Raw genomic sequence first — 15,708 nt, forward strand, 5'->3', positions numbered from 1 at the left:
CAGAAAAGAATTAAAATGCATTAATCTTTTAGCAATCCTCACTGGTACATTATAGTTCTGCTCCAGAGTTTCCAAGCTATGAGGAAAAAACCCAGCCTTTTGTACAAGTGAAGTTTTTTGCCTGCTGTCTCCAAAAAGGCAAGAGTCTTTATACCTAGGAGTTGTGCTTTTAAGTGTGGTAGGCTCTTAATCTGCATGCCTTAATGCAAAGCTCTTTAAATTGGAAGGATGTTCTCACCTGTCATTGTTATAAAAACATTTAAAGGTTCACTTATCACAGACATAAGACAAAATCTAGCTCCATGGCTTTTTTGCAGAGATTAGAAGCAATGGAGCAATAGATATGAATGGATTTAAATCTATACCAAAGTTTTGGAGACCAAACCACATATCTGAATTTATATGCAATTAAATCTTTTCTCCTAGGATGTTCATTTTACCATGTCTCATCCCTCTGTATTCTCTTGAAGACACTGAAAAACCTCACACCAATATGATTTATAATTATTTGAAAACAATCCCACTCTACATTTGCATAATCTCATTCTTTTACTTGCTCTTTGTGGTTTGTCAGCAGCCTTTAATGGTGGTAAAACATCCAGATGACTGAAAAATATTTACTGCTAGTTAAACCTTTGTGCAATAGAAGCTGAAGCTAATAATATCATACCTGGGCACTGGTTATTATGGTCACAGTTTACATTCTTGACACTGTCTCTATGGTCTCACCCATTTTATGCCTAGAAAAAAGAAAAACAGCCAGCATGCATTCCAGACTGAAATTTAAACAGCCAAAAATCATTCTACCGTTAAGCAAGAAGACAATACAAAGCAAGCAAACTAAATCCAAACATGTTTAAATTGCTGCTTTAGCCTGCATGGCCTTTTCATATGATTTATACAAATAAAAACAAAAACAAACCACCCCAAAAAACCCAACTCCCCCAAAAAATCCACAAAAGTTCCCCCCCAAAAACGACTAACTCCAAACTAAATTGGGATCACAGCTTTGAAAAAGTGCAAAGCTTCATAATTTTCCCTATTTCTAATGCATATCAACTGCAAAATGCCAGGCTGCTAGGATCAGAATTAAAACCACATGAAGTGAAATATCAAACTTTATGCTCAAAAAACCTAAGAAAGTTCCCGAGACACAACCTTAATTTAAAGAAGCAAAATTACAAGAAGTCATGCAGAGCAGTATTCTCCTCCCCTCCTTGGAATTGTGCAGCCCTTTATTATGGAAAGGCAGTAGCCCCTCTATAGTTAGGGTTGCAATCAACTTCCATTATAAAGCCCTATTTTAGCCCCCTGTAACTTTGGCTTGAAAAAATTGGAATACAAATTGCCATATTTTCTCCAAAAGCAAAGAAGAATAGCTGAGGGTTTTTTTGTTTATTTAGTGGGGTAGATGAGTGTGATGATTAGGTTTTATTTTAAGCTTCTTTTTTTTTTTTATTTTTAAATTGAAGACATATTGTTTAACTGAGAAAAAGTTTAAGCGAGTAAGGGAAAAGATAACACATTTAAATTTTTAGGTTTTTGGAGTTTTTTTTACAGTTGCTGCCATATCTGCCCTTATTAGTTGAAATTATTTTCAAATAATTTAATAGAAATAAACACTGCCTTTTCTATAGTAGGAGGGATGGGCCTAATTTTTCTGCTGCTGCTGATAGCAAGAATATTTTCCTGGTGGCTTCTATGGACATAGGACTAGAAAATCTGACCAATATTTTCAAAAACAAGTTCATGTTTGGGAGTGTGGTGTATATCTCACAGCTGAGTGTAATTCATGTGTGGATCTACCTTTAGTTTTTGAGCAAGTGACTGGTTTCTGGGGCTCTCTGCATATTCTTGGTTGACATTTCCAACACAGAGGGAGTGACTGAGCTTTAAATTAAAAGACTGCTTTTGGAATTGCCAGAAGAAAACATATACTTAGTTACTGAGGGCTAGTGACTAATGACACAGTGGTTTACACTAGCCACTCCCAACATTCAGCCTTATTTATCACGCTTGGCTCATTTCCTAGGATTAGGTCCAGAATAGCCTCTGGCCATGTAGGCAGTTCAACAAAGTGTGTAAGAAAAGAAAGCAAGTCTAGTCCATGAAAACATAGTTCCCCCTTTTTTCAGATGGTTGTTATCCCTTTCTGGATTTAAGCTTTTTAAATACTTCATGATTAAAGACCAGGCATTCTTGTAGATCTCATTGATTCACAGAGGGGGAAAAAAGAAACCCAAAAAAAAGCCCTTTGATGTCTCTCCTTTACTTTTGTGCAAACCGTTTAGAAAAAGTTTATAGTACTATTTCCATTCTATTTAAATTGTCTCTTCAGTGTTAGAAAGACTTTTTTGCCCTGAAGATTTAAGTAAATTATGCCTAAACTTACATATATATATTTCCAAGTTTATATGAAGTACATATTTGTATATAGATGCTTGAAAGCAGTGATTAATTTACATATGCCTATTTATAGTGGTTTGGACAGCCAAAATTTGCATACACTGTGTTATAACATTAAGTGTTGTAATTGTTTATTGCATTAAAATGGTATTTTAAAATCCCAACAAGGTGCATAAAATGAAAATGTAAATCCAGTTGTGGTCATATAGTCAAAATATTGTATACACAGACTTTGGATCCTCTTCATGCAATACTTAAGATTTCCTTGTGAGACTACTGTGTCCTTTAGCATAACTATCTGAATACAGTTCAGTAAAGTTATTCAAAGTTCAGCAACATTATTTTTATGTTATTACAAAAACCTCAAAAATATAAATTTGGAAATTTTAGCAGTGAAACCTGGCAAGGTTTTAAAAATATAATAGAAATCTCTGTACTAGGAAGATGATTCTACTGAACAAGTCAGATTGGTTTTAGTAGGATATATCTATAAAATAGTTCATAAAAATGTAGAAGCAGAAGGAAAATCCTGTGCCAAAATCCTGGCGAGTAAAAAAAGGAAGAGGATGCCAATATTTTCTGTCTTTATATCCACAAAAGATATGTTTAAAAATACTTCTTTCAACTGGCTCCTTTTATTGTGATAATTAATGTTGAGACCCCTTTGAATTTTCGTTCACCATGTAGAATTTTTAAACCCCAGGAACACTAAGATCACTGTTTCTACAGTGTCAATTTCTTTGGAGAATAAGGATGTTCTTTGCACAAGCAGAAATTAGAAAGGAAAATGATGTGCAGGATTTCCCCAGAGGTAGCAGCTCTCAAAGATCAGGTAAGACATTGCTGGCAATAGGTGTTGAAGTTTTGTGTATGTGGCTGAGAGAGCAGCAGAAAAGGTTGCCTTGGCACTCTCCCAAGGCATGGCTATCCAACTACTCTGAAGAACCACAGCTGGAAGCCTAAGAAAATATGAGGACAGGAACTTAGACTGCAAGGCAGATGGGTGTTTACCTGTTGAATTCTCTAATCAGGAAAACTGTGGAATATGAGCAACAGACACACTTGCCTGAAGACAAGTCCAAATCAAAGAAAGAATACTTCCCAAACAGGAACTGGAATGCTCCCAGTTGCCATAGGTAGGCTTTAGTAAAATACACATAATGAAAAATATGAAGGGAATTGAGGGAAAGATGCAGTTGTCAGGGATCCGGATATTTACACGACTATGCTGAGCTTTGTACTTCTCAGGACTATTTAGATTAGCTGAGCTTCGTGTTAACATTTTCAGGGCTCATTTGCTTTGGTTGAAATAATTATATTCCCAGAGTCTGGTGCTGCAGATACCCATGATGAAGTTTTTTGAGGTTTCCACTAGAAGGTAAAGGTGTCACCCCTACATCTTACAAAATTTATGGTGATGTGTGAAAGGTACAAATGGCACATAGAGGCACAAATCCTTAAAATAGGCAGCAAACAGAACAATAATTTAAAAGTCAAAAGTTCTCTAAAATAAGGTTTGCATAAACAGAATAATTTTGCTTTCTGAGTCAGGAATTAAAAATTACTAATTTATTACAAGATTCAACATTGTGACTCAAAATAATTTTTCCAGCTGATCAGCTATCTAAAATGCAAATGAAAATCTGATAGTATCTAGGAAAGAAAGTTACCATAATAGCAATATGATTATTTTTTTTTATTTATGCATTTAATAATACAATGATTAGGAGAAAGATATGTTTGAGACCTTTTCTTAATTAGCAGGAAGAGCTGAGAAAATTTGTTACTATTTAGCCTTATTATGGGAGTTTTTGAAAGGCTTAATCTATATTTGACATCACCTACACCTAATTTTCAGTGAATATTGATAACTGCTTTGAGTTACTTATTAAGGCTATATATTAAAGTAAATAAGACTGCAAAAAGACAATTTTTTCCCCCTGGTTTTAGATCTGCTTGCATTTTATAAGACTGCAACTCTAACCAGCAATATTCTAATCTCGCTTTCAGTGAGGTGCAAACAAACCCAAAAATAATCCACATTAATAATACTTTTTGACATCTTTTGCTTGAAGAATTTTTCATAGTCCTTTAAGAATTTTTATAGACAGCCTAAGAGAATTGATTGCATGCCTGCACTAAGAGACTTCGAGAAAACTCACCTGAAATGTCTGTTTTCAGCATTCTGTGGTATAATTTATTGGCAGGAAAGGACTACTTTGAAATTTGCTGGCTTTCTCTAGGGCAATGTTGAGCAAACATTTAAGAAAGAAATTGGCTAGAGAGAAGATGAAATCTTTCTGTTATTTTCAGTGAATAGAGTATTTCACAAAGAACATACTGAAAATCTTTACATTCCTAAGGGCCAATATATAATTTTAATTGGATTTTTTTTTCTTGTTAATATAAGTTCAGGTATCTTTTCTTCTTCCTCCTTTCTATTCCTCTAAATGGACACTTTTGAAATAATATGTTGTACAGACATGGTTAGTACATTTTTTAAATGTCATTTTAAAGTTGAATGCTTAATAATTCGTAGTTTTTATGCTATGTATATATCTGCCAGCTTTCCTCTGCATAGGCTGGCTAAAATAACTCACTTCAGGTTGATTTATTATTTTTGTTCAACCAGGTGTTTCATGGGTTTGGCAACTTTGGCAATGTTATTGTCTATAATGACTCTACACTTGTTGCTTGATGATGTCAACACATGCAATGAATTTACTGGCACCAGCAGAGAATATTTCATTCCCTTATCTCTTTGTGAAGCAGCAAGCTTCATCTCCCATATTGCTTGTTTTTCAATACATCTTTGTGTAATGTCTCTGATTTCTTTGATATGTCTCCCTTTTAAGAATGCTTAGTTATGATTCTGCTGAGCTAATAGCTGTTCACAGAAGTAGAAATACATTTGTTATGTTGAAGTTCCTTTATAATTATTGTCTCTATTTTTTGTCTCATGATGTCTCTTAGGCTTCTCTGTTTTGTTTGGGAGGTAGTATAAACATCTTTTAAGTAGATCTGGAATATCATTTGGTAAGGTGTGGGGATACGGAGAGTACATCTATTTCTGGAGAGGAAGGAAAACTACCTTTTTCCACTGTATTAGTCTCTCTTTCATACCTGGAAGAGAAACTAAATTCAGGTGAAAACACTGAAATGTTTTGTACTATTTAATGCAATATTCATGGTACTTATTTAAAGTTCTGTGCAGTTTTTGAAATTTCCCCTGAATTTGAATAGCAGTCAGGTAATTGTTGTACAGTCTACAAGGACACTTCCTTTGTCAGTTTGGTTTATCTGATGCATTACCACCATTAATTTATAATTTTATCTATGGTCTTGGAAGAGCATTTTATTTATCAGTTGAAGTTTTTTATCTGACCATGAATGCACAATTTCTTATCACAAGTCTGAAGAGTAACTACTGCATATTGCAATGCACATTTGTTTCATTTGTGTTTCTGCAACATGTCATCACTCTCTCCTATTATATTTCACTTTTGCCTATGTAGCAGTTTGAGGGATAATTTAGCTTTTTTACTCTTTCCTCGATAGTCTTGCAAGTTTAGAACCTCCTGTCCCTTAGAGAATTAAAACAGCATCACTGTTGCAACCTAAAGTTTTGCTAACTTTTAAGGACTTACATCCTAAGTGCATTTTTTTAAATGGATGCTAAATAAAATCCAATCTGCCAGTTTTCCATTACTATTACAATGGGACTGCAAACCATGCAAAATACAAAATTGTGTTAAATCTGAACTTTAATTAGGATTGATTTAATGACAAAGACTTTTTCTTTCTTACTTAAGTGTCAGTGGAATGTAACATATACCTTTCAAATCCTTTTTAGGAAGTATTTTTCAATATGGATGGCACTACCACTGCAACCATATAGATGGTTATCATACAGAGAAAAGTAATCTGTATGTATAAATATTACTCATCCTCCCAGCTGCATGTTCCTCCCTTGTTCTAGAGGATCTGAATATCTCTGCTAAGTGAGCTGTATCTTTAAGGTAAATTAGGTGCTTATACTTGATCCTGGAAAAAATAGAAAGTGACCTAAATGCCAATCTCTATGATCAATTAAGGCCACGCACAGCAGATCACAAAAAAAGGGAAAAAAAAAAAGGCTAGGAAAAAAGCTCCATCTGGTTCAGAAGACAGTGGCCAGTCCCATAAATAACACAAGCTGTCAGGAAAGCATCATTCCTGAAGTACTCTCTGTATTGGCTTTCTGTCCAACTACTGCACCACTACACTACAGAGCTTCAGAGATTTGCATAGGCTTGGACCAAACCTATCTCTTCATCTCACCACGAGTGCCTCATTCATGAGTTATTTCAAATTAGCAAGGTTGAGAATGAAATGTACAGAAGTAAAAAGCATGGACATATACAATTGTAGAATCCAATTGCACATGCACACATACACAGACACACACACAGACACAAAAAATTAAAACATAAAGAAGTCTAAGTTTTCATTTCAGCTGAGCTTTTCTGAAACAGTAAAACAAAACCCAACTGCAACATTATATTTGGAAAATATAATTGCAAACTCCATACCAAAGTGTGAGGTAAAGATGAACAATAAGGTTTACATTAAAATTGTTTGGTTTTGAATCATTGTCTTGGGAGCTAATAACATTTTTACTCCAGTAGAATCTATTAATAGGTCTGAAGGTGAGAGTGCTGGGTGATGAACAATCAAAAAGTATATAAATAAATAAATGTTCTGGAAGTTTATGACATTGGTGCACAATAGAAATATGCCCATCTTGGGGTTTTTTAAGTTGGAAGATGGGTTTCATAAAAAATGGAAATGCTAACAGAGAACATGAGCATTACTGAGATGGTGTTGAGCTCTACACAACAGTAGAAGAATCTACTGCACTGCCTCTGTAGTTTTCTATCAGTCACTTCAAGAAAGCATCTGTTATCTCAATTTTCCTTCAGGTGCTACTCAGTGTCTCTTCTCTGGTGTTAGATTTAGGGGTCAGGGTATGTGGGCTACTAGGAGAGCAGTGAAAATTTCTTTCAACAACCTTACCTATTTTGAAGATTTATCTCATGTAAGGGGTAGCAAGCTTCCTTGATTCAATTCTGTGCTAAATCTCTAGCACATGATGGAGACACTCATTTCCCAGAATGTTTCATCAGTTTTTCTTAAAAATCCTACCCTCTGCTGCAGAGGGAGACAAAAGATTATCCATTTTCCTAAAGTATTCCCAGGGGAAAAGAACAAAAGACAAATAGTTTCTTTAAGTATATTTTCTTAGTTAAATATATACTATATAGCTGAACTGTATTTCTGGGGAATCAAATGGTTACTCCCATACCCAAAGTATTAAAGAACGGGAAAGTAGTGGCAAGAACAGAGTGAAGAGACTCTGTGGAAATTTCACTCGCTCAAGGATAAAATGGAGCTTGGTACTCCTGCCTATTAATCTATTGAAGATAAAGAGCAAACTGCTGCATTTACTTCTTCTTTCTGGTTTACATTCAGAAGAGATCACACAGAAAATTCACTTTGAAACATCTCCTTAAAGGTGCATGTGCAATCCCTAGGGAGAAATTCACAGCCCGGAGAGAGCCTTGTGCTTGGGTTTGATAGTGACAGATAGCAATGGAATACAGTACTCAGTGCTCCCAACTAAGAGACCATTATGTGTGCAACTCACAGTGAGACCATAGCAGAATAAAGCTTCCCCCAGCCCCACCCAGAAGTGTGGCTGCCTTTGTAATTTTAATTGGTCTGTGTTTGTGGAGTGGGGCCTCTATTTACTTATGGCTTGGGGCTTGTGTTTACCAAGCCTGGTGGAGGCCAAGTGTCATATCACTGAAGCTTAGTTCCTGCAAGCTCTCCTGCTATATCTTGAGGCACTTTTCTTTTCAGTATCTGTGCCTGTCTAATTCACGAGCTTCTGTGAAACAAGCACAGGAGGGTACAAGGCCTACAGGGAGGAATTACACCTAATTACTCAAATAATTGCTAGGCTGTTGCCTTCTTAGTCACTGAAAATAATTTCCAGGTCCCTGGCTTTTATAGATAGTCTTCTAGAGGCAGGAGGACACAGCCCCCTTTTTAACTCAGCCCATTCACTCACAAAATCAGAACACTCGAGCTTGCAAAATTAATAAGCACCACTTCCATTACATATATTTTAGGTTGTTGTTGCCGTGGCGATAAAGTCAGGGACATTGAATCTCCTCTGTTGAGCCATTGTTATCATCCCTGGCCATCTGCTGCAGAGGAGTGATATTCCATCTCATTTGCATGATGACTGATATATGGGAGGTTTGGAAGGACATATGCCACAGCAATCATGTGATGAAAATTAAAGTGAAAGTTTTGGGCCCAGAGCCGAAAAAAATCTGTGTATGCGCATGAGGCTGTTGATGTGCAAATGTGAATCATATTGAGAAGGTTTGAATAGGGAGGTGTGACGTAAAGAGGGGACACAAACGCAGGTGCTTATCTCTAGGCAGTCAAAGGCGCTGGATGTCATATCATGGGAACTACCTTTCAAAGACACAGCTTTAGTGCACAGTTCAGCACACAAGGGAGGAGAAACATATAAGTTTTGGAAACAAAAATAAAGTAAGTTTAACAACTTTTTCACACTATGAACCCATTGATGTTTAAGCAACTTGTACTGTTAGTAACTTTCTGTCTTTTTTTTTGTTTGTTTGTGCTCTAAGCTTGCAAAAGACAAAAAATCATGTCCATTTATCAATGTTAAAATCTTGAGAGATTTGTGTTAAGAAGTTTGAGGGGTTTTGATCCGTGTTTAAAATGCTCTCTGCAAACTTTTCTTTTTTTTTTTTTTTAATGACATTAATACTGTGTCTTCCACAACGTATGCTTGGTCATTATCTTAAATACTATTTTGGGCCTCAATTAAAAAATAGCTACTTGTAACTGCTTTGAGACAGCTTTCTGAATAAAATGTCATGGTGTAATTGCATTTATACTGCCTCAGTAAAGCCTTTGTTCATATACATTTTACAATGTGCAAATTTGCAGCTCTAGCTCTTTGATTTGAGGAAATGATCACAAGGACTCCTTTTCTCTCATTTTGAAAAGTTATTGAACTTAAATACTGGCTTTTTAAAAAAGAGAGATAAAAAATGAGGTGGGAGAGGGAGAGTGGACCAGTGTATTTGTAGGAACTGTTCGGTAGATGCAGGTTCATTTGCAGTTCTGTGTTACAGACCAGAAAGCTTTCTCAGGATGTTTTAGAACACTTTAAAATCATGTGCAATGTTTTTGAAATGGAAATTATTGATCAATATGCTTATTAACTTTACTCAAAGGGGAAAAGGATCTTTCAAAGCATGGCATTTCTGTCCTTTAAATTATTTGGGATTCGGAGAGTGAATTGAGAGCTTCTGATTAAAAAAGCGAATACTGTACTTCAGAATGAATGTATGTGTCAGGAAAATCTTTAGAAAGTTAAATGACAGTAATATCAGGCAAGGTTGAAGAATGAAATGGACCTTCTGGGACAACATTTTGCAGGAGGATAATTTTTATGAAATAGCATTTGATGCTAGAGAAAGTCTGCTTAACACTCTGATCAGCAACAGCCCTCTCTCCCTCTGACTTTCTTTTGTCTTTAACAAAGCACTTAGTTCAGATGTTTGTCTTCCTTCATATGTAAATAGCAAGACAATCTTGTGCAAGGTGCTGTGAATTTTTCATTTAAGAGATCATAAAAGCACAAATCCCAGATTTTACTCTTAATCTGTAAAATTGTATGGGGTGAACTTTGTTAGTTAAGGATCTTTGTGGGATTCAAAATGACCATTAACTCTTTTGTCAATTAAATTAGTTAAGTTAATTGCGTAGATGTGTCTTCTTTGGTTTGGCTGTTCAGTGGTTTTGTAATTCTTAAGGAAAATTACAGCATTTCTGATTAAAGCTTTCACTGAGACAATAATATATTTCTTCTCTAAGGTGGCTAACTAATAATACAGATTTGAAATCAGGCATTTCTAAAAATAGGTTTTGCCTCTTCCCAGTTTGGAGTATTTTATTGTTACTTGTAAATATCATCTTTGTGTTATAGTACTTTCATGCCTGCAGGCTAAGATTACCAGTCTTCCTTTTTTTCCTCCTCCTTCTAAATATTCAATTACTCAATGGTAATTATTATTATGTGGCCTTCTTGGCTTACTGCATTATTAGATTAATATAGATTTCTTGTGCCAAATTAGCGGAAATCACTCTTATATACAACAACTGATCACTTTTTTTTTTTTTTTTGTAAGTTTTATTTACTTTGTTGGATAACAGGAAGACTTTGACACAATGATGTTCTATTCTTAAGACCTTTAATATAATATGCCTTTGAAAGCTAAGCGGGAGAGGGTGCCTTTTTGTTTTGCTTTTTCTCTTGTAGGTTTCTAATAGAAACTTTGGTTAAATTATAACTTAATTTTTTCAGAGATCTATGAATAGGGATCTTGTGAACGAAATTGCAGTTCAAGCCCCCTTCTCTCTGATTCTCGTGACAGAGGTGGGTAGCAGAGGTGAGAAAACTGAAAATGAAAGAAGAGGAGCTGTCCAGGGTACTGCAGCTGACTAGTATTTCCTGTTACTGCGCCGAAAAACATCTTTACTGAAGTGTTCACAAAACTGTCACCATTTGTTACTTTTTATTTTCCCCCTCAGAAATAGAAAAAAAACCCCACTCACCTTACAACGAAGTCAGCTATAAAAACGATGTGCATGAAAAACTTAACTCAGGAGCATGTCATCTTTTTGTGAATAGCAAATACACACTCAGATCACATTAACTTTCAAATATTGCTTAGTAAGATTAAATTTTTATGTAAAGGTTTTTGTCAAAGTTACAGACAATAAACTTTACCAGTCTAAATTAATCTATGAGTACAACACAAATGGTTTCTATGGTAGTACTGTAATGTAAACAAAACAAAGGAAAAAGAAAAAAACACGCAGATCCAAATCTTGCATTACTTGATTGCTTTTGAAATGAATTCTTGTCCTTATGTGACCTGAAATGTGTGGTTATAAAGCTATAGAAATCCAAACGATCATATTTGTTTGATATGAAATGAAAAAAAAAGTAGTTAAATTGAAAGTTTAACATCATGAAATTCAAAATCCCAAGCGGTATATAAACATTAAAAGAAACTTTGGACTGCTAATCCTAGGAAATGAGTTTTATGGATTGAATTCAACAAGGCTTCAGAAATGGTTCCATCTGCTGCCTAGCAGCTGGTGAAAGGATAAATTTAATTCATTAATTCATTTGGAAAAAAGGATCCAAATAGTAAAGAGTTCATTGCTCATAATGTACATAGGTGAAAATCAAAACTGAAATTAGGTCCAGTTGATCATCTTTGATAGTGAGAAACATTTTCTTTGTAATTGTTATAATTCTCTTGATCAGTCAGTTGACAGTAAATTGACTGTTAACAGTTAACAAGTATTTTTATATCTAAAAAGTTGAGACTAGTTCTCAACTCTCTCCTCTTCCAGAAGGATCATCCCTACTTTGGGAGTTACAGATTGTGTAGGTTTTAAAAGTTAGGTTGTTTCAGTGAAACAATATTGGTGTCTCTATGAATATTTGCAGCTTGTCTCTTATTAAGTCAATTTAAGGATCCAAAATAAGGAACCACTGAAATTAGAAAATAGACTTACACATAGTTAAATTACTATAACAATCCAAACCCAGAACATCAAATGCAGAGTTTATTACATTACTTTCCTATTAGAGTCACAAGTTTTCTATTAGAGCCACAAGCTTAATCTTTTCTTTCTTGTCTTCACCCATTTGAGTTTCATGTTAAGTGCTACAAAATTAGGGTATGAGTGAAAAATATAAGTTAACAACTGAGAAAGCATGATATTTAAAAATCCAGGGTTTTAAAGGCAAAATTAATTGGATGAATGCTTAAATAATAAATTGACATTCAAGTTCTAGCTATAAAGTTTTCCAAATTACCACAATCTCCAGAAAAAGATTTTTTTTTTAAGTGGTTGCCTCTAATTTAATCTAAATCTCAAGCAGTGAGTGCCAAGTTAGCTGAGGCTTTTAAACAGTAAGATGGTCAAGTGGAAAAATCCCTTGTTCATCTTATACCAGGCACACAGGTAAACCTGTGCCTCATTACTTGCTGAGGAATACAGAGAACTGATGAACCTGTTATCCTGAAAACAGCTAAATATCTTCCAATGCCTATTTTCAGTGTTTCTGCTTGAGATGGTGATTTCATGAATGATATTTGGCTTTTCCCATTTCCTCTGTAGCCCATAGCTCACTGTGGTGGGTTTGTTGGATTTACTATAAAGGTTCTGTTCGCACCCTGTGGGTTGGGTTAAGAATTAGGATTTATGCATTTACTTCTACTGTTGCTTTGTTTATACAGCTTTGGTTTAGTTTTGATCCCTTTTTTTTTGCCTTTGAGGCTCTTCCACAGTGTCAGCTGCTGACTGATAGTAGGAGAACGGCCTCGTGGTGTGAATGAAAGGGACCTAGCGGTTGGTAAACAGAGATAAGGAATAAATAGAGCACAGGCAAAAGGAGATAGTTCTGTGGGAGCCCAGATTGCCGCCAGTCTGTTCAAGTGAGATGCAGTGCCTGTCCTTTTCCCAGATTAAATTAGTGTGCGAAATCTCCAGTGACCTCCTCCCCTTCTCCCCATACTCTTTAGCCAAGCTGAACAGCCTCTGCTGTAAAGTATTCATTTTATCCAGGGACAAGTTGGACAATAGAACTCTCCCTGTTACTTATGGACAGCTGTCGTGATTCATGGGGCTTTTCAGCATTTCATTTTTCATAAGAGTTAAAAGGGTTTTACCTTGTAACTGACGAGAGGTTAGAAATGCAAAGATGCCAGCCCTGAGGTTGCCTGTAGTAAGGAAGTTAATAAATAAATATCACACACACACACAAACACATCCCCTCCCCAATGTGCGAAAGGCTGTGTTTTTTGTTAGTGCTGCTCTTCTTTTTTAAAGGGGTTTAATTGTGATAACATGATTACACTGAAGCATGAACTGCATGGAGAAATTAACAAGCAGAGACACAGCGATATGCCGGGCCCCCAAGGTTCCCTAAATTAAAGGTGACCAATGCAAACCCAGTGAGTGCCCTTTTCCCTTCATTGCCCTTGCTTTTGCATACAACTCCTATCAGTTTATTACCTGCAAATAACTCCCAGGAAAGAGTAAACACTCATGAGATACCTCTGTGGTCCCGTATTTTTTTTTTTTGTGATTTACTGCAAATATATTCAGCATTTTGACTGATTAAATAGACCTTCGGCAACCTTGAGGGTCACTGTGTAGAGTATGTACATAGAAAATGCATCAGCCCATTGTACCCTGGCAGCTAATGAGATTGGTCGTTAAGTAAATGACACAAAGCCTACAAAAAAAGCTTAGCAGCTCACTAGAGTATCACAGAGTGTCCCTGCACACCACACAACGACACAAACAGTGGACTAACCTAGCCCACCCCTGCTTTATTCTACATCACTGCTTCCCTGATGTCAGCGTGAGAGGCAGAACAAAGGCTAAAAGGCACACGGTAAGTCAGTCTGACAATTATGCCCTAGGGAGAAAGTAGAGCAAATCTTAGCCTAACCATGGGGTTGAAAGTCCGTTTCTAGACAAGTAGGTCATAACGAAGGGATTTTTTTCCCCCCCATCACTTCATGAAGGGGAGAAAAATATCTCTGGAATCAAGGTTGGATTTGTTTCTTGTTTGTTTGTTTCCTTTTCTTTCTGTCTGATTTGCCAGCTTACAAAAGTTTCTGGAATTCTGAAAGTAATGTGAAACAGTATGTATTTTGAACTGGATATTTCAATTATAGTCTAATGAATTAAATGTTCCTTGTAGGAACTGCCACACAGTAATCATTCCCTGAGATGTACATTACATCTGATGAACTTTACAGACAGAAAGTTTCTTTTTACTTCCCTGTAAAAATCTGCTGAAAATGTGTTATATATATATGAATGCAAATTTCAATCCACTAGATAGCTACTTACATCCCTAAATCCCTGGTACAGTTTTTACATGTATGCAGATATAAATAAAGTTGATACTATAATTTTGGGATTATTAGAAAAGGTTTTTACATGATGTCTTTCTCTGTGTTGTCTTTTACATGAGCTGAAATTAAAGAGCTGAAGATTACTGTTTAACAGTTGCACAGTCATTACTTATTTTCTTCGCACAGCAGCAAAATATTCAGCTGATACCTTATAATAGCAGGTTCCTGCCTGTGTAATCAATGATAAAATCTTTTCTACTCGTGTTTCAGTGTACTACCTCAGGACCCTTTATTTTGCTGAAAAATGGCAACAGGAAGTTGCCGGAAAGTCTTGTTTGCATTACTGAAATGTTTCTGTCTGCTTTGCACTTTGGAGACTCAGGGGATGTTAGCTTCAAAACAACATGATCTTATTGCAAGATGCCTGTGTGCATTAAGTAATGCTTCTTCTCCTCTCCCTGCAAAACCACTGAAAACCATATGTTTTAAGAATTCTTTATGAATACGGACAATTTAAAAAGTGGTGTTTACACATCAGTCTGCATTACAATTAATCTTTTTTTGGGTTTTCGGGGTTTAGTTCTGTTTTTATTTGTTTTGTTTTGGTTTGGTTTGTTTTGGTTTGGTTTTTTTATTGGTTTTGCTTTGCTTTGGGAGACTTATTTAATTTAGAAAAAAAAGTTTGTCCATATACATGTATTTAGACATACCAGGATAACATGTTTACTTAATTAAAACTCTTCACAGGTCACAGAAGTCAGTTTGTTATGATATGTTGCTTACCCAGGAACATCTTTTTTACTGCATGGGCAATAGAATTATCACCACAGCTTACAGACACTAAGATAAAATATGACATTCTAACACATACATTTAAGCATTCCTTGCAAAGGGGTATGAGATATGCATATATGCAAACACATGTGCTCATATTTATAAAAAAAGTTCACATATGCAAAAAACTATATTCACCTACAGAATAAACTAGTTACCTGACACTCAGTATATATTAGGTATATCTTCAGTTATATCTTTTTTGTGTTTTCCAGTAATTCCAGTTTAGAAAATATAATGAGAAAGTAACCAAACTGAAGTAAATTTTGTGTATTTTATTTGATTTTCCTTCTTTTAAAAAGTTGTGTACATCTCAGCAATGTTTTCCCTGTGTTACCTCAGCAAATATGAAATATTCAGGCATCAGAAAACAAGCTAAGTCCTATAATTCAAAACTAGATCAACAGAGATTTAGCAAGCTTCAGTC

At 35.4% G+C, this 15,708-nt stretch overlaps 1 protein-coding gene across 9 annotated transcripts in view; it reads left to right on the forward strand.

Moving 5' to 3' along the window:
- The window catches only part of ST18 (ST18 C2H2C-type zinc finger transcription factor), a 169,180-nt gene that overhangs the window by 59,757 nt on the left and 93,715 nt on the right, over window positions 1-15,708 (forward strand). For 4 of the 9 annotated variants that reach the window (XM_021555704.3, XM_021555708.3, XM_021555710.3 and 1 more), the window contains exon 1: window positions 8,782-9,012. The exons of 3 other annotated variants lie outside the window; for them this stretch is intronic. Coding sequence is in view for 1 of the 6 variants with exons in the window: in XM_021555703.3 (XP_021411378.1) it covers window positions 13,805-13,978 (174 nt within the window). In the remaining 5 variants the exon portion in view is untranslated. Of the gene's footprint in view, window positions 1-8,781; window positions 9,013-11,498; window positions 13,979-15,708 lie in introns of those variants that run through there. 2 more of the 9 variants (XM_021555703.3, XM_021555706.3) reach the window with 2 other exon arrangements.

Source organism: Lonchura striata, chromosome 1 (genome assembly GCF_046129695.1).
Source record: "Lonchura striata isolate bLonStr1 chromosome 1, bLonStr1.mat, whole genome shotgun sequence".
Classification (NCBI taxonomy): domain Eukaryota; kingdom Metazoa; phylum Chordata; class Aves; order Passeriformes; family Estrildidae; genus Lonchura; species Lonchura striata.